General features: G+C 41.9%; 1 protein-coding gene across 1 annotated transcript in view; it reads left to right on the forward strand.

The window, feature by feature from the left end:
- Nucleotides 1-24,965, forward strand: part of dnah6 (dynein, axonemal, heavy chain 6) — a 425,407-nt gene that overhangs the window by 110,345 nt on the left and 290,097 nt on the right. The window contains exons 23-27 of the mRNA XM_041185312.1: nucleotides 7,491-7,587; nucleotides 9,351-9,564; nucleotides 10,185-10,349; nucleotides 15,404-15,517; nucleotides 23,862-23,987. Coding sequence (XP_041041246.1) covers nucleotides 7,491-7,587; nucleotides 9,351-9,564; nucleotides 10,185-10,349; nucleotides 15,404-15,517; nucleotides 23,862-23,987 — 716 coding nt within the window. The remainder of the gene's footprint in view (nucleotides 1-7,490; nucleotides 7,588-9,350; nucleotides 9,565-10,184; nucleotides 10,350-15,403; nucleotides 15,518-23,861; nucleotides 23,988-24,965) is intronic.

Genomic DNA, 24,965 nt, shown 5'->3' on the forward strand with positions numbered 1-24,965 from the left:
TGACACATCCTATTTTCCCTGGCTGGGGAAGGTGGAGGAGGGGATGTGACTCAAACATAAGGGAAACCTGAACCAGAACTATCTGAACTCAGTCCTAAGTTCAAACAGACCCCATTTTCGCTGGAGTGAGGTCAGTTTCCCGCACTGTGTGACTTATGATTTTTAAGGGTAGATGTGAATACTTGTTAAAGGCAGATGACTGTCAAGCTGTTGAGTTATTTAGATATCCGGCCCTTTAAATTTTGAAAATAAACAGCCTGCTGTGTCTCTGAGTTGAAAAAAAAGTGCTTGTAGTTTCAATAGCTGTTTGTTGACATAACCCTAAGGGCTAACATTATGGTATTATTACCATTTGACTGCTTCCACAACCTATGATTATCACAGTGTAAGTTAATAGTCTGATTGGCAACTCCAAGGGGCTATTAAGGGATTGGTTGTCTTTGATGTGTGGCTATGAATACAAATCTTTGGCTGGGATTTTCTGGCTCTGTCATGGCAGGACTTGCCGTGGGATACTTGGCAGCCCAGCCAAAAGTCCATTGACTTTCAGCGAGTTGAGATGATCCTGGCGGTGGGCAGGGCTGGAAAATCTTGCCCTTTGTCTTTATAAGGATTTAAGTGCTTGGTATTTAAATATATCGAATAGGTTTTTATCACAGTATTTTTTTATATGTATAATGAAGGCTGAATTAGATACTTAGAACCTTATTTTATTTCATGTCAGCATGGCTCCTGAGGTCTACCCATGGTGGATACTGGGTGAGTTAACATGGTGGGTGTAAGGACAATGGGTGATGGGTCATGCGTATGGATCGGCAGAGTTGACACTAATTTGGCAAAGGGGCCATATGGGGCCATGGGAATAAGAGGGGGGTATATGTTAGCATGGAGGATATGAGGAGCCAATTGGGAGGAATGGAGGGGCTTGGATTGGCATGGAGTATAAGAGGGGTTATTGGGGTGAGTGGGGGCCTGAGTTGGCATGGGGAGTAGGTGGGGTGTGAGAGGTGAAGGCTAGAGGGACTGATACTTAACCATGTAACTGGGCTGAAGGCCCAGAGCACCAAGATGGGCCTTTAAACCAGCCCCCGTTGGTACTTTGCAGCCTCTGTGACTGCCTTCAAACTGCTTCCGGGGGGTGGTGGGCCCAACTCCGTCTTGTGTCTGCCCCCACAGAATAAAGATACCATTATTTGGGGAAATTTTGCCTGAAACAGGTGTGATGAGCCTAGAAATTTCCTGACTCTGTGCACCCACCTCAGGAGCAGAAATCCATGCCTTAGTGAAATACAATGGAAGCAAGAGAGCCCGAGCAAGCATGATTCAGGGAAGGCAACTGCTGATTATCACATTTTTCCTGAAACCCCTACTCCGAATATAGCCCATAGCTGTTGGTAGCTCTCCATACCATACCAACCACCATATCTCACTTGAATGGAAAAACCAAAGAAAGAGAAAGAATCAGAAGGTGACAGAGAAAAGCAAAAGGAGAAACAGAAAAGAAAGGCAGAGGTGGAACCAATCAGCAGAGAGAGAGAGAGAGAGAGAGACAAAAAAAGTAATGTAGCAACATAAATTACATGACTTCAGTGTTTAATATGTGGAGTTTAATATGTGATAACTGGAAAGGGTAAGTTGAGGAATTACAATGAAATGATATAGAGGAATTAAACATTCAGGCTGGAGATAGTTAAATCCCAAAGGTCGATAATGGAGAGTGGAAAAGAAGTTGTGGTAGCAAATGGGTTGCTAAATTTTGAGTGACAGGTAGCTTCATTAAGTTGGAGAAGGAAATTTAATGATTTCCAGGTATTTTGATTGTGGCAAGGTGACAGGGTGGAACAAGACAGGAGTGTTCCTCTTAGCTGACCCCACAAGGAAAGTTAAGGTCTCTCTGGCTCGGAATCCCGCTTACTGTCCTACAAAACTACCTGGCATCGTCCTTCACCACACTCATTTGCATGCCAATGGATGACTATGGGATACCCAATTTTCCAGAGACTGACCTCCGTATGCTATCAGTCCAGGTGGAAAGTGGACTGGTGCCATGTTAATGACTACTGGGAGTTCTGAATTCTGCAGAAGCAGGCAAGTTTTCCACCCACCTGGAGTTAATATCTGCAACATTTGAAACTGACTTTCAGATTTGAACAGCTTCAGCACTTTATGATACCTCAAATAGTTACTGGGATCTCCTGTCTGTCATGCACATACAAATTATTTAGTGTGTTGGTTTGTTCCTCCCTCAAGCTTTGCAGAGAGCCAACAAAATCTGCCTTCTTTGTATCAAGCAAACCTCGAGACAGGACTCTATTAGTATCTGGTTCTTTTGCAAACTTCTTTTGACTAGCGACTGGGAATGGTATTCTAATGATTTTGATGTAAGAGTAGCAACCTAATAGTTTTGAGTCCATAATCTTTGCTCAGCAAGTTGTGAAAATAAATTCAATAAATATAATTTTATGGGTTAACACAAGTAAAAAGCTGTCCATGAAAGTTGCAGCACTGTTGTTAAAAAACCTAATCCTAATTGGTTCCCTAAAGTTCATTAAGTAAGGAATATGCTATCTGTTACTGGCCTGGCCTACATGTAACCCCAGTTCCATACTTTAAGATTGACTTTTAATGCCCTCAGTGGAACAAGGGATAGTCATCAAATACTGCCTTGCTCATGTTGTCCACAACCCAGAACACACAAAAAAACTTCTATTAATCTGCAAGAAGACAGATCTGTTTCATTTATGGCTTCTTATTGTGATTTCCCTTTCAAAAGCCACTGAATCAGACTTTAACTTCGTTGGAAGAGTCTTGGAGACTTTGATGGAACATAACAATGTGAATGTTGGTACTGTGTGTTATTGAATCTCAAGTCATTTTTCAAAATATTGCACTGCTTCAATTATTTATGGGTTAGTCAGTATCCATAATAGCTATTCACAAAATTCGAATGACCTTTTCTGAGATAAATGGAAAGATTAAAATAAACACCATAACTTGTGCATATATTTTTGGCGGAAGTTATATGGTGGAATGTAACCCTTCTCCGCCTCTACCTGTCTGCAGCCTTTGATAGTGGTTGGACGTTTTCAGACTGGGAAGTAGTTTCCCCAAGGGTGAGTTTTGAGTTCACTACTCTTTGCAATTTCTGTACTTGGGCATCGGGAGAAACTTTATAATGTTTTCAGGTGGTACAAACTTCTTATTGTATATAGTGATGAGGATATTTGTAGATTGCAGGATGGCGAATTGGTAGAAGCAAGACTGGTGGAGTTCAATGTGGAGATGTGTGATGTGGTGCACTTTGGAAGGTATAGTATAGAAAGATAGTATAAATGGTGCAATCCTGCCTCATGTAGATGAGCACACAAACTTTGGTGTCTATGTACACAAATCCTTAAAGGTAGAAGGGTAAGATGATAAGGTGTTTAAAGAAGCCATATGGATTACTTGACTTAGGAAAGATATAAAGACCTTAGAAAGGTGTCACACCCTTGCAAATGTACACACAGATGTGTGAAAAATGAACACTTTATTTTTCCTGAAAACAACATGGAGAATGGACATCCTGCATTGTAACAAAATAACATCAAGCAGCGTTGGGACGGGTGGGTTGGGGGTGGTCAAATGACCTCCCTCCTTGTCTGGAAATATACTTGATGAAACTACCCAAAAGTGGAAGTAACCTGCTTCTCTGGTTAGGACATTAAAATGTAACCAACCTTCTGGAACATTTCTTTCAGAAGATATTAAAAATGCAACAGATCTCTTCTATGGATTTCACAGATACTATTGTCCAAATGTCTACAGAAATTGATGCACACCAACCACACAAACTCAATGGCTGCAAAATGAAATTCCACATAATGGGTTGAGGAAAAACCATTCCACTATGAGGATTTACAAATATCCAAGATTCAAATTCCATTCTGTGTCAATGCTAATGTCAAGGACCATTTGTGTGGGCAATGGGAACAACAATACTGACAGAAACCAGCTTGTGATAAGAAACATTTATTAACGCACATCATCAGGGCAGCCTCATGTATAGCAGTCTGAGAGACAAAGAGGCCACAAGAGGGAAAATATCCCATCCAGCAAAGCCCTGCTGAGAATCCACTAACAGGCAGAGAAGCAGGGATATCCTTTTACCTATAGATTTGCAGAAGCAAGCCAGATCTTTGCTACACGGGCTTGACCACAACTTCAACTGGAGCAAAGTCAGAAAGCTATTGTTGCCAGGAGTAAGCCACTGTGAATTCATCACCAGTTTCCCCTGCTACCTGAATGCCTGATGTGCCAGTTTCAATGACAGAATTCCTGTATACTTCTGCACTTCCTGTTCATCCTTCCCTAAGGCCACATGAATAAAAATGAAATTAAATGGAATTTATTTCATTTTTTTCTCCAACGGGGAAGCTTGTCCTGGTCAAAAGACAGGAAGGAAAATATATACCTACATCAACCTGGCTACTCTATAAAATTTATTTTCTTAAAATGGACCATGGCATTACCCTGACCAGCTATGACTCATAGCAGAGAAATTTCTAGCTTTCAGAAAACCAGCAGGGATCTTGTTATCTTTAAAGAGGTGCTAATGCCTTCTGTGACTGCAGAAAATTAAATTGCAAAGAAATGCACCAATGCCTTTTACGTTTCTAAGGTAGAGCTCCGGCCAATGGAGATGGTATGTCTGCAAGGACAAAAAAGGACCCTAACTCCTGTATAAAACACCTCAAGATTTCAGACCTGAGAAAATACATCCTTTGTCCAACACCCAGGAGAAGTGGTGGGAGGTATGCCACATGATCTCCCCCTAGCGGTTAGAACCTGTAATATCGCCGTGTGGAACTTAACCCAGGCAATCTATCATTTTAACATCTAACAGGTAGCAGCAGAAAGAGCCATGTCCAGGTAAATTGCCTGGCCCTCATCCACACTGTGTACTTTTGGAATTTGGAACTTCTGTATCAGTGCCTATAAGACTTATTCATCTCTATGTGCCTTCTTCTATCATGGAAGTCCTCGCTTTTGGAAAGTCAGATCGTCCTGCAACAGTTTTGTCCTGCTAACTCCTGAAGGAATATGCAACTGGACTTCTGACTCTGGACTCTGGACTCAGGTGAAACCTTAACTCTTATTTTTATTGTAGTCTTGCTCTTTACCTCTTTCCCATATCCTCCTTTTATTGTGTGGGTGGAATTTTATGGTAGCGAGATTTTACGTTCCCGCTGAAGTCAATGGAGTTTAGAACGGTTCACCGCATTTTAGGGCTCTGCCCCGCTGTGACAGGGTGTAAAATTCCGGTCTATGACTGCAAAAAGGGGCAGATGTTGCGAAACATATTTTTGCATGTATGTGTGTGTAAAATAAACTAGCCCTCTTATTTTACCTTATCTTGAGTTTGCTGTGGGGTTATTAATAGAAGATTGGATCACTCCAAACTGAAGGGTTGGGGGAAACATACCACTAAATATAAATGGGGAAATCAGAAATCAAAAACACCTTTCTGCTTATGGGCAGGTAGTGAGAGGAGAAAGCGGAGCAGTTTAAATTAATGCCTGTCCTGTCCGCAACACAAGAGTGACTTTTTGGACCTTTCGAAAAACTTCAGTGGATTCCAACTTCTCTATTTGTCTGGGCTTTTTATGCATGTGTGAGTGAGTGCTGTTGCGTTTGGGTGTTGAGAAATAAACATTTATTCTTTCTTTAAAACTTGGAAGAAAACCTGTCTTACCTGTTCTTGAGAGTCATAGCACTCTAAGGGTTAAAACACTTCCTTAAAACACATCTTATTATGGTCAGTTGAGGGGTGGAAAAAAATGGGGAACCATCCAACTACCTCTCTCCAGTGCACACCAAAGGGTGCAGAGTAGGTTTAACAGAACATTACCAGAAATTAGGACTGTTATCTGTGGAACAGTGAAGGTGACCTAATAGGAGTTTTCAAGGTGATGAAAGGTTTCAGTCGAGAAATTGGAGAAAAACTATCCTCTCAGATGCATAGGGCCAAAACTAGAGGCGATAGATTTAAAATCACTGCCAATGATCTAGATGGGAGATGAGAAGGAATATTTTTACCCAGGGCAGTTGAGATCTGGAATCCTGTTTCTGAAACAGTGGTGAAAGTGGTGTCAAATTTTGTGTAATGATACTCCTGTAAAAGTGCATTTTGACTTTTCACTACATTAAAGGTGTTATACAAATGTAAATTGTTATTGTTCTAATAGTGGTGCTTCACCCAACCCTCTGCTGCGACGATGTGAGGGTAGTTGCTCTGTAGACAAACACAACCACTAGTTTATACACAATGCAATCTCACAGTTATGAGTTGAATGACTTGTTAACATGTTTTAGTTGTGTTAGTTGAGAAAGAAAACGTGAGCCAAGTGGTTGGGTAATGAGGGAGCTATTGTGGCTGGGAGTAAGCTGCAAGCAGATTTTAAAAATTTATAGTTTAACTTAAATGTTAATGCATTATAAGGAAATTTAGGACAACAACAAGCCAGCTGTTCCTGGGATGTAAAAATAACCACTTACTTTAAGAGTAACTCAGAAGTTCTGTGGTTTAGAAAGCCTTGAATTCCTTTAAAGAACAAAACCTTCCATTGATGTGACTTGTGCAGCTCTCTCTCTTGACTGACATTAAATTCAACATAAATCCTTGCCCAGAGGATGGCAATTAGTTGCAAAACATCACCAAGTTGCAAGATGGCTGGAGTTGCTCTTGAAAGGTGACAAAGCACTGCACCTGGCTCCCTTCTGGAGCAAGCTCGGTTGACATCAGCCATTAGTAGATATGTGACCTGAGGCATAGTTTGGTACCTGCTGATCTCCCCGTATGCCTTCCTTCATTTTCAAATACTTGAAATATATGATGTTTCATAAACAAAGTCAGTGAAAATTGAACATAAAAATTATTCTAACAATGTATATTATTGATAATAATGTCTGAAATTAGGGAAAAAACTCTGAAAAAACAACAAAGTACAATAAAGGTACAGATATTGCAAGTAACATAACACTTAAGTTTGGCAGTTTGAGTTCCATCACACATCCTGCTTCCCTTACCCCCATTCCGGACAACAGCACATAAGGAGTAAGGGCCCTCCTAGTGCAAAAGTTGCAGAATTATGATTGCTGTCTTTTTGAATATTTTTATATCAGTTTGAAGTCTTAATTATGCCAAGGCACAGAATAGGGTACAAAGATGTTAATTGACGAAATGCAGAAAACTGCTGATATAAGAAGTAGGTGTGGAGATGGCTCTCAGAATTCTATGTTTTCCCTCAGTACAATTTACACACCTGCTCTCCCAATGTGCAACACTGCTGAATCTACCCTTTAATGTACATTAACACTGGAGCAGGTCTGCTCTTTCTACAGAGGCTGCTTGACCTTCTCAGTGACTCCAACATATTTGTTTCAGCTTCTTCATTTTTTGTATGTTTATTGTGTGTGATTTTATTGTGTAATTTCTATTTGATGAATAGGTTTGTTGGACATTTTCCTGAATAACAATGCATTATTAGACCAAATTCTAAAGTGTCTGGAGGCCTATCTTGAATCAAAACGAGTGATCTTCCCCAGGTTTGTGTTCTCTTTATACTGGTGTGTTTTATTGTACTTTATTTGTGACAGAAAGCAGAAGGGGTATTTTTTTGAAGGAAATACAATTTATTTTTCAAAATTTTCTCCATTAATTATTCATGTCCATTCATAGTAACTATGGGCATGCAGAAAATCTATTCTCAATACGGTGTTAATGCTGCTTGGTAAGCAACTCTGAGGAAGTGCATGGGAGAAACACATATTTATTTTCCCTTCAATTTTCTCCCCATCTCGACTGAGAGTTGCTAACTTACACCAGATTGTGTTTGTTTCCATCAACCATGTCACCTCCTCAAAGGCTTATAAGATTGTTTAAACAAGTTCTATCCTCTGTACAGCTGAGTTGGCAGCCCTGCAATTGTTGCTCCTCTTGCTTCATTCAGCAAGGTGACACTGCCTATGCCTCAAGGCTCCATATTTGGCCCTCTCTTTACTTATTTACATACTATTAGTTGACAGTATTATTCTGAGGCAAGGGATTATCTGAAGACACACATTGATCCTCAGCCACCATTGTTTCACTGATAGCAACAACCACAAGTTGCTCTATCAATATCTCCACAGCTTCATCCAAAATCCTCGGCCCTGCTGGAACTCATATTGCTGTTGCACAGTGTTTCTTCTCTCTGGCTTTGCCTCTCCCTCATCCTTCAAAAACCCCAAAGCTTTGCTCCCTGATATTATTTATGTTAGCACCCTAATTCCACTGGAAAAAAATGCTAGACTAGTACACGTTATTTTCACCCAAACTTTGTTTCTGATTTATTTTGATTCTGATTGATGATTCCATTCATTTTCTGATGGTTGAGGTTAAATCATTAAGTCTACAATTTCTAAGTATGCCCTTTTTGAACACAAGAGCCATAATTAAGTGTGTATTTCCTGCCTGTTGAACCCTGTGCCTGAGCTTGTCTGTTTCCTCAATTAAGGAAGCACACACAATATGCATTTCTCTAGAATTGCTGCAGCTCTTCCCCTGGAGTTACACTAGATGACTAGGAGGAACCCCATTAGAAATTCACATGGAATATTTATTAAGTATAATAGACTTTGAGAAAGCAAAAAAGGATGTTTGCAGTTCCTTATTATTTGATTCTTTAAATGGATTATGCTAATGACACTTTTAAAATAGTAAAATCTTAAACTGAGTTGAAGCTCACCTCTATTGGTTGAATAGTAAATAATAATATTACTACAATATTATTATATATTTTATGATTAACAAACTGTGGTATTCTAAGGTGTAATACACCTCTAAGAGAATGTGAGCAGATTGACCACGTAACTCTAAGACTCAATAGCTGTGTAGCGTGGGCTACCATGTTAATGTTAGTCTAGAGTAGGGTCTGGTTGGAGAAGCATACATCACATTAGTGCTCTGTTGTTCAAGTAATTAAATAGTATGTGCTTCATTTTATATTGGGCTCTGTGTCTGCGCAATCAACTCACCTGCTGATAGATAAGCGTACAACTGGTTTGCAAGCAAAGTGACCCCATAGTAGAACTCAACACAAACCCTGATGTGATTAATTAAGCCTATCCTTTTAAAACACCCCAACAACAAACCCGAGGAACTCTTGACATAAGTTGTTCTTTGTGAGGTGAACTTCCCTACTTCTTGGCATCTAGCGTGATACTTTGTCCAAGTGGCCACCATTGTAAAAGTTTTACAAAATGTCCTTTTGTTTTTAAGTTCTTGATAAATTAATATCTAAGAACCCCTCTCTGAATCTGGCTCTTAGGTTCTACTTCCTGTCTAATGATGAGCTGCTGGAGATTCTGGCTCAGACGCGCAACCCACAGGCTGTCCAGCCTCATCTGCGCAAGTGCTTTGATGCAATTTCAAGACTGGAGTTTGCACTTGCTTCCCAAAGTGAGGAGAAAACAACTGAAGGAGAACCTGAGAAGGTGTACACCAATGATATCTTGGCTATGCTCTCTCCTGAAGGAGAAAAGGTGAGGAGCTTTTATTGGAGTAGGTGGCACTCTAGAGGACATTTTAGAATTTCATTAAATTGACTTTTAACAAGCCCCTCAATGTGCATTAAAGCCTTATTCATGACAAGATAGTCTGTGCCACGGAGTGGTAGGGTTGATCTTGTCCGCTTGATTCACCACATGCAGAGTTTTAATCTTCTTACATACTGCTGTGCAACAATGAAAGAGGTAATTTGTTTATCAATAGAGAAGTAAGGAAATTGGATGCGTGTGATACCTACAATCTTACAATGACCTACTAGACAGCTGAATTGGAAACAGATCGCTTTCTTCTGGGGGAGAACTTTGAATGTTGTGAAGAGATTTAAAACTGGAAAAATGAGAAAATGCAAATAATGTTTTAAAAGTCTAACATTAAAAAAAAGAAAAAAACCACGAGTAAAGCCTATTGAAAAGAACTGGTGCCTGTTGAACCTAAGAACTTATTGGTAAGAAATGAGTGAGATGTCATAATAAATCAGTGGGCTAAAAGTGAGTTCTTACTGAGAATTTCTTTAAAAAGGTCAAAGCCTTGGCTGATGTATACTATTAGTATAATCACTATTTAGTCAAATAACCATATTGTTTCTGCACTACAGGTCAGTTTGGGAAAGGGACTTAAGGCAAGAGGAAATGTAGAAGATTGGCTTGGAAAGGTAGAGGAAGCTATGTTCTCAACTCTCCGACGTTTATGCAAAGTTTCGATCGCTGATTATCAAACCTACCCCAGAGTGCAGTGGGTAGTGTCAGGACATCCTTCTCAGGTATATGAAAACTTCCTCTCATCACCTTACAGGGAGATGGTGGCTCATTTGAATATATGATTCCATGGTTGGTAATTTGCCTGAGTGGCCATTTTTACATATAAGTCTGCTTATAGTGAGTGGAAGCAGACAGATTCTTTGCTTCTCTAGGCAGCCACAGCTAATCCTTATGCTGTCTTCACTCTATCGCTGCAAAATTTGGCTCCATGGGGCCGGCAGTTTTAGTGCTATGGGTTCCCATTTAGTAGAAAAATGGTGTTCATGATGCTTCCACCAACTTCTGGCACACTCCATGCCAAATGCCATCTTGACATGGATATTATTACGGGTGTTACATGTGTATGCTGGAAGTATTGGAGTAGGTAGATTGTGACATCAGTCAGCAGCTTCCACCAACTTCTGGCACACTCCATGCCAAATGCCATCTTGACATGGATATTATTACGGGTGTTACATGGTATGCTGGAAGTATTGGAGTAGGTAGATTGTGACATCAGTCAGCATGTCACACTGAGTTGATGCCAGATACACCATTTTAGACAATGCTCGCCTATCGTGTTTAATGCCCTCTCTTAAACACACACAGTTCAGTACCATGAAGGAACCCCACCAGCCATATTTAAATGGATCATCAACAACTTGCAGTTAGTTGCTGATTACTTTCTACTGGCTCTGTTTGAGTTTGTGGGAGTGCTGAGTGTTTTGAGGAATTAACAGTTGGTAAAGTCCGCAGTGAATAGTGCTGCAAGTAGGAAAGACACTGCTTCTGACTGCAAGGACTCTAAGCCACCATTTGCTCCCAGCCCTCCTTATAATGGCAGTCTTGGAGATTGCCACCACTTCCACACTGTAAAAGGTGAGCTCCAAGCTTTGTGTAAAGTCTTGTGCCAAGTTGCAGCCGGACTCCTCCATGATTCTTGACAGTGACAGTGACATCAGGCTTTTTGGCAGGCCTGCCAATGTACTAAGCATTTCTGTGTGTATACCCTTTAGCTTTTTTCTATACATTATCCCATCGATGTTTTGTACATCAGAATTTGTGTATGACCTAAGCTTCTAGGGAGCTGGCACCCACACCATCCTTTCCCCCTGGCCTTGTTGCAGCTCATTGATGCCCTGCAGATCTCACTTTTTACTACCCTCTAAAATACATGTCGGTATCTGAACTTGTGGCTGCAAACGTCATGTTGAGTGACGGTGCTTCTTCCTTCTCAGTCTCTTCGTCACCTGGCCAGGCAACAGTTCTTAGGGATCTGACAGCATAATGGGGCAAAGGCTGGATTGGAATGTGGGAAGGGAAGCAAGATATGCATTGTAACACCGTGTGCAGATTGTAAATCATAACCGAATGCGGGATTAGGATCAAGTGGGATTTGAGGAGTTGGATTAGGAGGGAACATACTGTCATCCTTTATGGTTTCAGTCTCACCATTAGCCACTACCTCAGTGATAACCACTCCAATGATGGCCAGCAGCTTCTCCTCCATGGGAGTGAGGTATTGCAGCTGTGCTGAAGCCTCTGGTTAACTGCTGCTGCTGGCTGTTATGGGCCGCCTTATCCTGCAAGAGAAAGGGAAGTATGTCAGTGAATGTATCTTGTAGTACAACTGGAAACATAGTCTATGCATTTCTAGCTGACAACTGTGTTTCATAAGTTAAGTGGGGGCAGTTATTTATGTTACATTGGAGAACGGGTAAAAATAAATAAATTCTGTGTGAAAATTGAATTAATTTGCCAGTTACTGTACGTGTTTGAATAGGGTGTCAGTTGGCTAGCATGATGTTCTGTCTGAGGTAGACTTGGGACCTCCCTCCTCACTCTGCCCCTGAGAATGGAAGGCAATGGCAAACCACTACAGTAAAAAGTCAAGGAAACAGTTCAGGATGAAGCATCAGCAAACAATGAACCAAGGCCAATGATCCTTCAGGCAGAACATACATGAATGAATGAACGAACAAACGAACCCGTTGAAAAGGTTCAAAATTTCCTTTGGTGAGGGAGCATCCTGGTGTCCACAGTGCAAAGATAAACAACTGCCATTTGGGTCTGTCAGCTTGAGATCAAAGCACTTGTCTTTATAAGCTTTACAAAGATATAAATATGAGTCACCACTTGTACCACATTCACCTGCTAAAACCAGCAAAGAGAAGTGTCTGACTCTTATAGGCTACCTCTCAGCTCAACTATACAGACCAGCAATGCATTCTAACTTAAAGATTGTCAGGTTTACCCTTAGATTTTAAACCTGAGACAGGAACAAGTTTGAGGGTGGCAGTGAACAGAAGCCTGGAAATTCGCACAATTTTAATGGCCAGGCCTGATTTGAATAATGTTTCTGGATTCCATGACCAATTCATGTGCCTGTAGGTTTGCACCCATCTGCATTACTCAGTTTTCAGACAATAGTTATCCACCTCTTAAAGGGGAAGTCAGGATGGATTTTCCTGTCACTTTGACAGATGAATGTTAAGCGAGGAGACCAGTTGTTCACTATCTATGTTGTGCCATCTCATATGTGATGTTTACCCAAATCTTGTTTTGCAGATATTAGAAATGAAAGGGAGAGATGGGAGCTGAAAAGCATTAAATGTAAAGGATTATCAAATTGCTACTATGGTTAGGGATAGAGGGAAGGTGGCCTGTAAGTTCTCTGATACTTTGTTGGAGGCATTGATCGGTGGAGTGAGGGCCAGGTCAGATGTGTTGTTCCCCACAGGTGGGAAGAAGAATGGCTGCGATCACAAAGAAGGCATGGATTGAGGTGACTGAGGAAGTGAGCAATGGGAGCGCCATGTCAAGGTCCTGACTCCAAGGCAGGAAGCTTGTCAATGATCTGACCAAATCAGAAAGTTTCTTCTTAATCCACCTCCTGCAATACACCTCCTTCCACTCAATCTTGTCTCACATGCATCATTCATACCATTCCTCACCTCTGCAATATACCACTCTGCACCATAACAAGTATATCCTCTCAATTCTGGTATTAGCCTTGCAAATCTTTTTTGCCCCTTCTCTGGAATTTTGTTTATTTTTATAATATCATGACTGTGAACTGAGCATGGTCCTCTTAAGTGTAGTCCAACCAAGGTCCTGAATATGTTTAACGTAACTTCTCTGCTTTTAAATTCTATCAGTGTAGAAATTAAACTAGTACATCATTGGCCTTTTTATGGCCTCATTAACCTGCAATGCTACTTTTAATGATTTGTGTATCTGTACAGTTTTGCAACAGTAGGTATGAGCTTTTGAATGAAAGTGAAGATTGGCAAAACCAAAGTGATGCGTATCTCAAAATCAGCAAGAAATATTCACATATTCATAGAAGGAAAAGAACTAGAACAGGTGCAAGAATTCAAGTATTTAGGAAACACAATATCTGCTGTTGGAAGGTGCAACAAAGAAAAAAGGACATGGATAGCAATGGGAAAGTCTGCATTTATTAAGAAGAGACAGTTGCTCACTGGAAAGCTGTATAAACAACTTGAGGAGCAACTTGTAAAGAACTTTAATTGGAGTGTCCTTTTGTATGGATGTGAGACTTGACCTTCTAGAAAGAGGAGACCAACTTGCTAAATAGTTTTGAAATGTGGGTTAGGAGGAGAATGGAAAGGATCAGCTGGACAGAAAAAGAAACAAATCCTGAAGTGCTTAGGAGACTGAATAAATGAAGAAATTTGCTGAACGTAATTAGGAAAAGGCAGAGAGAAACTAGACAGGGCACACCTTAAGAGAAAACAAAACAGCAAATTTAAGTTATGGTGAGACAGACTGCTTCAAGGAAAAGGGGAAGAGAATATTGATGTAGTGTGGCTTGAGAATTGAAATAACTTATTGGAAAATGAAAAGACTGGCATAGGGCAGACAGTCATGGAGAAAAATATGAACCAAGACCTACCTTCAGGTGGAGCACACATGATGATAATAATGATATATCTGTACCCCTAGAGTCCTTTGATCGTCTGCCTCATTTAGACTCTTATTAGCCAAACCATATGTGGCCTCCTTATTCTTGCTGCCAAAGTGCTCACATTTCCTTCCTTCATTGCTGTGAATAACTCTCCCCTCTTTTTATCCCCCCTGAGCTGCACCTATTTTCAGCAAACCTCCCCTGTTTGATACACACAAACTCGCCAGCTGGAGTTGACATGGGAGTCATGCCACCATGCTTGGGTGTGCCTACTCCACCAACTTTGTACCCATTTTGATAATACAATTTCTGCTGTTTTATTAGCTCTAGTGAACATTAAAGATCTCATGGTTGAATTTTCATGGTAGAATTCCAGGCTGGATGCTTAGCTTACTTGTACCACATTCTGTATGCACTGTTGTTACAGCAGTTGACTGGCTTAAACATAAATGTCTGCACACTCAAAAACATAGTGTAAGTGTATTATGTGTTTGCATTTGATCTTCTTCTGCCATAACATGTCAACTATTCATAAAAGATCAGGAGTTTGCCCAGTGCCCTAGCCACCATTCCTCCCTGAAGTGATGCCATCAGTATCAAATTGACTTATCATTCATCACATTGCTGTTTGTGCAATCCTAAGCAAAATGGTGGATGTGTTTGTTTATATGATAACAGTGACTGCATTTCAAAATAATTAATTGTATGTGAAGCTTCTTGGAAAGCTTCTGTGTCATGATAATGCAACGTGTGAGTATAAGTTTTTCTCTTCATAGCCTGCAGAGAATTTCCTTTACAACATTAGAAAAGGTGTAGCCAGATTAGCAAAGCTAGAATGTTACATTGTATAATTGGAGGGTGGCTGGGTGGGGGTGGGTGTGGGTGGTGCTGTTTTAGAAGCAATGAAACCAGGTTACATCACAGAAAAAAAATCCAATCGAATTGAATCTTTTTCATAAATGGAAAGAGAACCCAGGAAGGCAGCTTTAGCGGTAAAACATCTGATACTGTGATACCAGGGCTAACATTCTTCTGATTTTTTTTTTCCTCCCAAATGTCTTTTGTATTTTGTTATAAGTGAGTTGAGTAGAGACCATGGCTTCACATTTCAGGTTATTTAACTTTTTTTTGTTTATGTATTCACAGGTTATATTGACCATTTCACAGCTAATGTGGTGTCGTGATTTGCACCATTGTTTGGAGAGTGATGACCACGACCGTATTGCAGCCACGGCTGAATTTGAAAAAACTAACTTTGAGGTGACTTATAGCAATATTTATGATTTTTTTTTAGAGAACGCAATAGCTTTGCTTGCAAGTTGCATTCACAAGAAATGACATTTCTAACTCCTGTTATTGCTCCAAATTCTGAGAGTTGCTGGATCATTTGTTCACCATGTAATAGGAATTACAGAAGGGGGCAAATCACTCAAAAGTCCTGTCACTTTAAGAGCTTTCTACCATCCATAGTTCACTTGATCAGGTGACCTCTGTTGTGTATAAGATTTTGTTCTCGGTCTGTCCAAAGTTCTTTTTTTTCCTCTATATTTGGTTACAGTCTTCCCTACTTTCAACAACCACAGCTTAAATTTATATCACCCGTTTTATGTGGTAAAACATTTTAAAGCGCTTCTCAGGCATATCCTCAAATGAAATTTGGCACCGGCACCTGAAATGGATTCTCTTCCTGCTCCCCCACTGTTGCCTCTTGTATGCCCCAAGGATCCATCCTTGGCCACCCCCGTCTCTCATCTTCATCTGTTCCCTGGCAATATCATCTAAAAACACTGTCAGCTACACATATATGCTGGCGAAAGCTAGCTCGACGTTATCTCTCTATCAACCCCACTACTGTCTCTGAATTGTCTGCTTGTCTGACATCCAGTACTGGATGAGCTGAAATTTTCTTCAACTAACTGTTGGGAAAACCAACAACATTGTCTTCGGTCCCCATCACAAACTCCATCCTTAGGAACTTGATCAATTTGGGGGAAAATAAATCTCTTCTCATGTGTATTGGCTGTTTTGTTTCTTCACATTCAGCCAGGTGTATTTCTTACGTATGTAAGCAAAATATTCCGGATGCTGGGGTTCTGAAATCAAAACAGAAAATGCTGGGAAAACTCAGCAGCCCTGGCAGCATCAATGGAGAGAGAAACAGAGCTAACATTTCAAGAGCAATATGATTGTCCTTTATTGGACTTGAAATGTTAACTCTGTTTCTCTCCCCGCAGATGCTGCCAGACCTGCTGAGTTTTTCCAGCTTTTTCTGTTTTTATTGTGTTTTTTACATTCTGTCTTCTGTTCTCTGTTGACATTTTTAGATCATTTTTGTGAAACTCACAAAGTTTTGACTACACTTTATATCCATTTACCCTTTTATAACTCAACCGATACTTGACCTGACACAGGCCGGGATTTTCTGCTCCCTTTCGTGACGGGCTTCATGGTGGGGGGGAGTGGAAAATATTGCAGGAAGGCCAAAAATCATTCTTACGTCATTGTAAAATCAGGTTGCAATTGTGAGCTCTAGCTGTCAATGGCAGGCCATATTTCCAACCGCGACACGTCGGAAACATCATTTCAATACATTGGCATCTCCTTATAAGGAATCCTCGCTGGAATTACGCCCCCCCCCCCCATGTTGAATCATCCAGGCACATCAGTGTGCAATTAGAACAACATGTTTCACAATGAATATAAGCGACATGCGCCTGGTGACTGATGCTTCACTCGTGACTTCGAGGTTTGCCTACCCTGCATTGCATAGCGCTCGTGGGAATTAGCACCAGGCTTTACAGGCAGTACCATATCGCTTTCAGGGGGCTGTCACAGGCAAGTCTCTACCTACCAGAGTAATGGTAAGGCAGGGTTGGCTTTTAATGGACTGCAGGGCTAGGGCTTTACTAGGGAAGGGGGGCAACTGCCCCCAGGCAGGAGAAGGGGCTACAGGTCTAGGGCTCCACTGGGGATTATGAGTGGGGAAGGTTGCACTCAGACACGACTGGGGTCGGATGTGGGGATTAGCATCCTCAGCTCCAGGAATCAGGGGAGAGAATGTTACAGATCTACACAACCCTCTTGGGGCCAGAATGAAAGGAGCACCAAGTGAAGAAGTGCTTCGCTTTACATTGTTGAGCTTACAAAGACTGTCCTTGTTCCAGTCGAGGGAGTGGGAGGGCATTTCAGGCTAGTCTCAGTTGTCCTTGGCATGTAGTGCACAGGGTGTGGTCGTAACATCACACACCTCGGTTTGTGGGGTTTCTGCAATCATACTGGGTTGCAGATTGCACACTCAGTCATGGGAGACATCTGCAGCCTACAGATGGGGAAGAGGCATTGTGGAGATATGCAAGGGTGCTGGGAGGTGGGATATGTGTTTAACTTTGTAAATGGCCAGTGGTTTCAAGACGGGGAGGGTTGAGGTTCACATAGGTCATAGGCACATCCACTTCAGAATATCCAAGGGCTAACAAATGAATATGCACTGCAAAGACAACAGGATCAAGGAATACAGGGGGTGGATTGAGAGGCCTGTGAGGGAGGGAAACCTGAATAATAAACTCCTCCAGGATGATGGGAGGGATTTCCATATTTACAGAGGGTCACAAGCTCGTCTTGCAGTGTGAGTTCTGCAGCGATGGCACAATATAAATTTAAAATGAGGAGAAGCTGTGCAGGTGAGGGCTCTGCAAGTGGATTGAGGAGCAGGTGCATGCACTGGGGTGGCTGAGTAAAGGAGCACCCAACTTAACTGTGCATTCCCAGCTGAGACATGTCAGGAACCTTTCAGTGACAGTGTAGGGCATCAGGAAAGTGAAGCAATGATCTCCAATTATGCGAGACTAAACCCACAGTGTAGCAATAATTGATCTCTTTGTTTTAACTCCTTGTTCACAGTGTGGAAATTGCCCAGAGTAATAACAAACTTCATAGCAATTGGGCAACTGGGCAGGTTCCAGAAACCTGTTAGAAATTTTACGCTGAATGGTTCACAGGAGAGAAGCCTCAGGCCCCTGCAAAAAATCCCATCTTCTGACTAAACATTTACCCCATATTTATTCCCAAGAGTGTAATACTGGAGTGCAGTGAATGAAGGTCCCAGCGCCTGGACTGAAAGCGGCACTTCCAATTGCCAGGCCAAAGCAACATCATAGCAGTTGGTCATGTGGCGGAGGTGGTTGGACCTTGATACGATCCCTCACTGGCCATCATTTCATGGGTGAGCACTCTTCAACACGGGAACAAAGCACTTGAATTCAGATTCACTGATGAGTCACAGACTGACAGAAAGAGGACCCTTGGAGATTAATGCTGATTCTTGTCTGTTTCTCATTGATGCTGCAAAAGGGAGACCATCAGGAAAATGGAGCCTGGGTTTATCGCTGCCTGCATTATCGCTTACAGCAGAGAAGAAGGAGAAGATTGTGACAGAGGCACCTAGACCACCAAAGGGAGGAGCAAAACCCTCAAGACCAAGGGGCAGCAGGGATCCCTCCGGATGCAGGGGATGAGGCTCACAGAGACGTCATGCGTAAGCAGCTCACGAGACCAAGGGTGTACAGAACTTGCATTTCTTATCTGCAAATGAGCAAGAACCAGTGTCACTGACAGCTCTGCATGTCCAGGAATCTGTTGACTCACATTTGCCACGTTCTCCACATTTGCCACATCTCTTGATGCCACAACGACTGGGAGGGCATTCATTGCTGGTGGTTGTGAAAGGAACCACCACTCTGAACTTCTATGGCAGTGGTTCCTTCCAGGTCTTCACTGGGGACCTCTGTGGGACCTCTCAAGCATCCACACACAAATGCATTCATGAGGTCACAGATGCCCTTTTTGCCAAGGCCCACAATTATGACAACTTCGACAGAGATCAAGCAAGCCAGGACGCCAGAGCACTGGCTTTTGCTGAGATTTCCAGATACCCACAGGTGCAGGGTGCCATTGATTGCACTCATGTGGCTATAAAAGTTCCCTGTCAACAGGTACTCTAAAACATAAACTGGAAAGGCTACCACTCACTCAATGTACAGCTGGTCTGCAATCATAAGAAACTGATCGTGCAGGTTTGCGCCAGATACCCTGGAAGCTTCAACGACTCACATCTCAAGTAGATCGCAGACCCTGGACATCTTCAAGGGACCACATAGGATCCAGGGCTGGCTCCTCGGTGACAAAGTGTACTCACAAAGGACGTGGCTGGTGATGCCTGTACGATGGCCTCAGACTCCTGCAGAGAGGAGGTAAAATGAGGCCCATGCCACTAACCAAGCATCGGTGGAGCACACCATATGGATCCTAAAGATGCTATTCTGATGCCTGGAGACTAATTAAGGGCCTTAAATAGCCACCTAAGGGCCACTTAAGGGCCTCATCTTACTGCTGCTGGTATTCAGCTATGGGCAGGTGGTGGGTTCATTGCGCAGGAAGACCGCCCAGCATATCATTCCAGGCTTGCCTATGGCCCACTGGGGCTGGGGAAGGGGTGTTACTCATTCATAGGCATTCTGTGCCTCATTGAGGGATCGGGAACGGTGGTGGAGGGGAGGTGGATGTTACTGAAATCTATTCCCCTGCCCTTACTTCCGTCCTGCTTCGCCAGCAACCCTCTCCCTCTGCCCTGTTGGCTATCTCCTCTTGCCATCCCTGTCCTGCCCACACCCCACCTGGGATTTGGCGGTGATCCTCAAGGTAGACCCGAGTGTTGTACTGCTCCCCGTGGCCCTTCCAGCCCTGGAGATCTGCTGGCCTCTAATTGGCCTGCATCTCTTGAGGGTGGGATTTCCACCCTACCAGGGCTTGATTGCCTGAGAGGCCCGACGCTGTCCGAGTAATTGCCTGATTGCGTGTTGACTGTGCCGGGCTCCCCAGAGAGAAGCGACAGGAGTTCCCACTCGTTCTCTAACCAGCTTGTGGAGCCCCCTTTGCACACATTAAATTTGCACAAAGTTTCTGATTAATTACCTTTGTTCAGAATTGGAAAAAGTTTGAGATGTAACAGGTTTAGAGCAGGTATAGAGGCAAAGAAAGGAGGGGAGAATAGAACCAAAGGGAATGCTTTTGATAGGTTGGAAGATAGGCAAGATTAAGTGACAAATAGGATGATGGTGCAAGGCTAAAAGGAGTGATAATGAAGAAGTAAAGAAACAAAAGATGTGTCTTCAACCATGTTTCCACTCCTGCAAGAAGCCTGAAATATCTCTCATTCAAGTCACACATGACATTCTCTGTGACTGTACCCATGGAACATTATCCCCTCATTCTTCTCAACCACATTATAATTTCTTACATGGTTGACCTCCAGTGTGTTTCTTATGTGATCCAGCTGAGTAGGTCTGCCTTCACCTGATTTCACTCTTATCTAACTAGTCAAAGGTAGAGAATCAACTCCCTATAATGGCTTTGTTTCTTGTCCTTGCAGCAGGGTCAGGACTTCCACTCATCTCAGTTGGCAAGACATCATTCATTGTCCTTTGATAAAAAATTCAAACACGAAGCAACCTCATTTCAAGAGATGCTTCCCTGCTTTAAATAGACCTTGGAAGTCACACTGGAAATTGCATGCGGCACTTGGGCAGAATGCCAAATTTGCTCTGCAGTCATTGTGTTGAACTTGATGTATGCAGAACTATGGCAAAATTAGAACATTTATTACCGCAGTCATTCATTGGTGGATTGTACACTACTGACATCTTGCATTATTGCTCCAACTACTCAGACATAGATATTTAGTGGAAGGACTATTTTCACTTCATTTGAGAGTTCGTTTGAATGTTGCTGTTTTACTCCATGTCTGTTTGCAGGAACTGACACAGGTATGAGTATGCACTGCAGTCTAGGTGCAACCTTATTCCAGCTTGGGGATACTCATTGCAATACTGGGGTTTATCAAGCCCTGAAGGTCCACTCCCTGTACTTTTGAACATCCTGAGAAATGCTTTCTTGTTTTCCTGCTCCAAAGTGTCCCACAGACAGACTTAAAGCTACATCAAAGCTGTTGTGCTCAGTAGCAGATTTCTTCTTGGAGAATCTGTCATTTTCTTTTCAGTTGACTGTCAAATTCTGCTGGATCCTTTGCCAAATTCAGTCATACAAAGTCAATGTGATGTTAAAAAACAAGTAGATCATTCATAAATTTCCATGTTTCTTTTGAAAACCACTTAACAAACACCTAGCAAACAAAGGGTTTTAAAACTCAGGAAAGGTGCAGGTAGGTGTGCGAGTGGTTTAAAATTTATTTAGAGGAAACGTCACTTTAGCCTTCTTCCAATGCACCCACTTCTGGTTTTATCAGAGGAAGATTGCCAGGAAAGTGACTAATCTGCTGTCCAAAGGCAAATCCATAATTTAACTATGATCATGAGGATTTATGGCTCAAACTCTAGCTACATTGTAGATGTAATGCCTGTGAGCTGAGTTTCCCAGGGCTCAGGAAACCCAGCAGCTGAAGGGAGGCTAGAGTGACTACAGCCATCAGCTAAGTGCCTTTACAGCATTACTTGTGGTCCAGGAGGAACAGGACTGTTGCCCTAGGACGTCCTTGCTGATTACCATTCCCTATGGTCTCCTTAGTGACTGGACGCCCAAACCCTGAGATCAAACTCCTGTGATCTATCCATGGCACCTCTTTGGTCCCACCCCTCAGCTGCTACTGCCTCCCCCGCAACCGATTGAGCTGCCCCTCACCTCCCTCCCACTAAAGCTTTCGACCCAAGACCAATCTCTCCCTTCCCCGACATTCCCAGTCCAATCTCTCTGACCCTTAACCAATCTCTCTGTGGATCCTGATGTTTTTCATACCCGCTTGTCCAATATCTCCACAGCCACCCTCATCTCCACTACCTTTGATGCTACGGCAATCTATTCAAGGCTCCTCCACACCACTGACTCCAAGTCCCATGATCTCCTCTTGCCTTCTATCACCTTCCTTGTGCCTGGCTGAAGCCTGATACCATTGGCCTTCTCACCCAGCTAGTGACAATCAGCTAGTCTCCAATCTGGCTGGCTGCTGACTAAGTAATGGTGTCTAGAAATTTAAATCAAGTGCTGGCCTTTAATTTAGGAGGACTTCTGGGACATGTATACATACATGTTTCTCAGCAGCTACACTACCCATAACCCCAGGCTTTACCCCAGCCTGACCGTAAATCTCGCGGCTTTAATGTTGGGTCAGTGCATTAAGTTACACTACACAGGAGTTATTTTGGTGAAAAGATGAAAACAAGTACTTATTGGGTGCCATGCTAATAAGACTTGCTTGCTCAAGAGTCGGGTTTTAGCACATAATTTTGGGCCTAATTGCTGATTGTCTCAGTTTGATTTTGCCTGGAGAAACTAAATCAGACACCTGCAGGTGCTGATTTGACACAGTTTTCATGGACCTCCACTGAAAGTGTGGACTGGACTGACTGGCACAATTTTTAGGATTGCTGAAGGACTGATTGACAGGACACAGGTTTTATACACAGCACGGGAGATAATGGTGGAGGAGGTGGGATGTCCTACTCCCACAAGGGAGAGAGTCCGCCTCCTGTCCCTTGCATCTATGGCAGCTGGTGCTGCTATGCTTGCCTCACCTTCTCCTCTCATTTGAGGAGGGCAAGAAAGATCACTAGCAAGATGCCCATGCCCAAGAATTTCCTCTCTCATGGTGGCATTTTTCACAAGTCCAATAACGTAGGGTAGCACAGCACACACTTTTTATAATTGAAGTCGTCAGAGAATTTCTGGAATAAACATTGGTAGAAAGTTATTCAAGGTGTACAATGCATCCTAGAATGTCCACCAATATGTTTCAAAAGTTCTCTTCAAACCTTCAGCAGCAAGCAAACTGTAAAAGTTGTTGTACTTTGAAGTAGCACTCAAAATCCTCTCAAACAACATGTTTACTCCTCTCTATTAGATGCTGATCAGAGAGTGTTAGCTCAACCAAACAGTCTGGTTAATGAGCTCGAGAAGGAAATTAAGTGACAGTCATCTTCTTAAAAATTCTTCAGCTGCTACTATTGCAACCTTTGACTCATTTACCAAGATGGTTTTGCACTAAAGAAGGACCAAATATGTATCTCATCTTAAGACCCCATCTTGGCCACTTCTGAGGCACTTTAGCACATAAAACCTCTGAGGAAAATCACCCTCTATGTGTTCACTCCCATATGTAATGTTAGGAACATGAGCAAACTGAATATGCATCCCATCAATCCGAGCTCAAAATAATTATTGCACCTAGACCTAAGTGCTTGTGCAGCGTTTAATCCTTAGAGCAAATTTAACCTCCAAATATAAGAATTTCATCTGACAATACTTTGGAATATTAATGAGGACTGGAATTGCTGCATCATTTTAAAGAAAATATATTCTGGAACTTAAATAGCTACAAATTTTGCGAGGTAAATTATGTTATTAATACCACTTCATTTTTAAAAGAAAGCTTTTATTTTCTGATTAAATGTTATTGTGAGTACACTGTTGTGAAGCAATAATTTGCTTTGACTATCTAATAAGTATGTACTATTGTGAAAGATTCCAACACTTTGTACCAATGGAAACTGTTTTTGGCTGGTACGAGCTATGTAATGGTGTTATATTTATTTTATAGAGACTTAATGCTCTAGCTGCTTTGGTTCGAGGCAAGCTCTTAAGTCTGCACCGAAGTATTGTGACTGCACTCATAACCGTTGATGTTCATGCAAGAGACATTGTCACGGAACTGGTGAAAGAGAAGGTATTTAGCATTGCAAGAAATTTTGCTGGTATGACCTGTGCCTCGTTGTTGAAAGTAATACTACTGCTGGTCTTTTTCACAGTTCTCAAAGTAATATTGAACACTAGTAAAAAATAGCAGTTAAGAACAACACATACCTTTCAACTTATTACATTTATGAACACAAATAATATTATGAACTGCAAGTAATTTACAGTAGCAAACTAAAAAAATTTGTCATGTGAAGATGGGTGTTTTTTTTCAATATTTTTGGGTGGTATTCTGTAAAGAAGGTTGTGGTGTGTCAGTGTGTCCTTTTGTGTGTCGGTATCCATGATTAATTAAACTGGTGGAAGGTTAGTAAAGACAGCTTGTCTGTATAACCTGAGAGATGAAAGGTAAAGGAGCTAGGAGCATGCATTTGTAATGAGAGGCCAAAGTGAAGTCAGAACCACAAGTAAATAAAAACAAAAAAACTGCGGATGCTGGAAATCCAAAACAAAAACAGAATTACCTGGAAAAACTCAGCAGGTCTGCAGCATCGGCGGAGAAGAAAAGAGTTGACGTTTCGAGTCCTCATGACCCTTCGGTTGAAGGGTCATGAGGACTCGAAACGTCAACTCTTTTCTTCTCCGCTGATGCTGTCAGACCTGCTGAGTTTTTCCAGGTAATTCTGTTTTTGTTCCACAAGTAAATAAGTTGGGTTTTAAAATTTGCAATAGGTGATAGGTAAGGACTTGACTTTTCAGTTGTTAAATTTCCAAGGAAGTTTAAGGGGCTTTTGCAACTTACATAGGTTTCATAAGTAAACAAAGGAAAGTTATTAAATTCTATTTGACTCGAAAGTGGAATAGGAATACGAGAAAGGTTTTTATATTTTGGAAAAGTTGAGTTCAAAAAGGTGCTTAAGACAATGGAGTCTAGGATGAAAGGGAAAAAAGATGTTTAAATAAAGATGCTTAGTTGAGTTGAGGTGGCTGTGCGGGGGAAATGTCCTGA

Source organism: Carcharodon carcharias, chromosome 4, assembly GCF_017639515.1.
Source record: "Carcharodon carcharias isolate sCarCar2 chromosome 4, sCarCar2.pri, whole genome shotgun sequence".
Taxonomy (NCBI): domain Eukaryota; kingdom Metazoa; phylum Chordata; class Chondrichthyes; order Lamniformes; family Lamnidae; genus Carcharodon; species Carcharodon carcharias.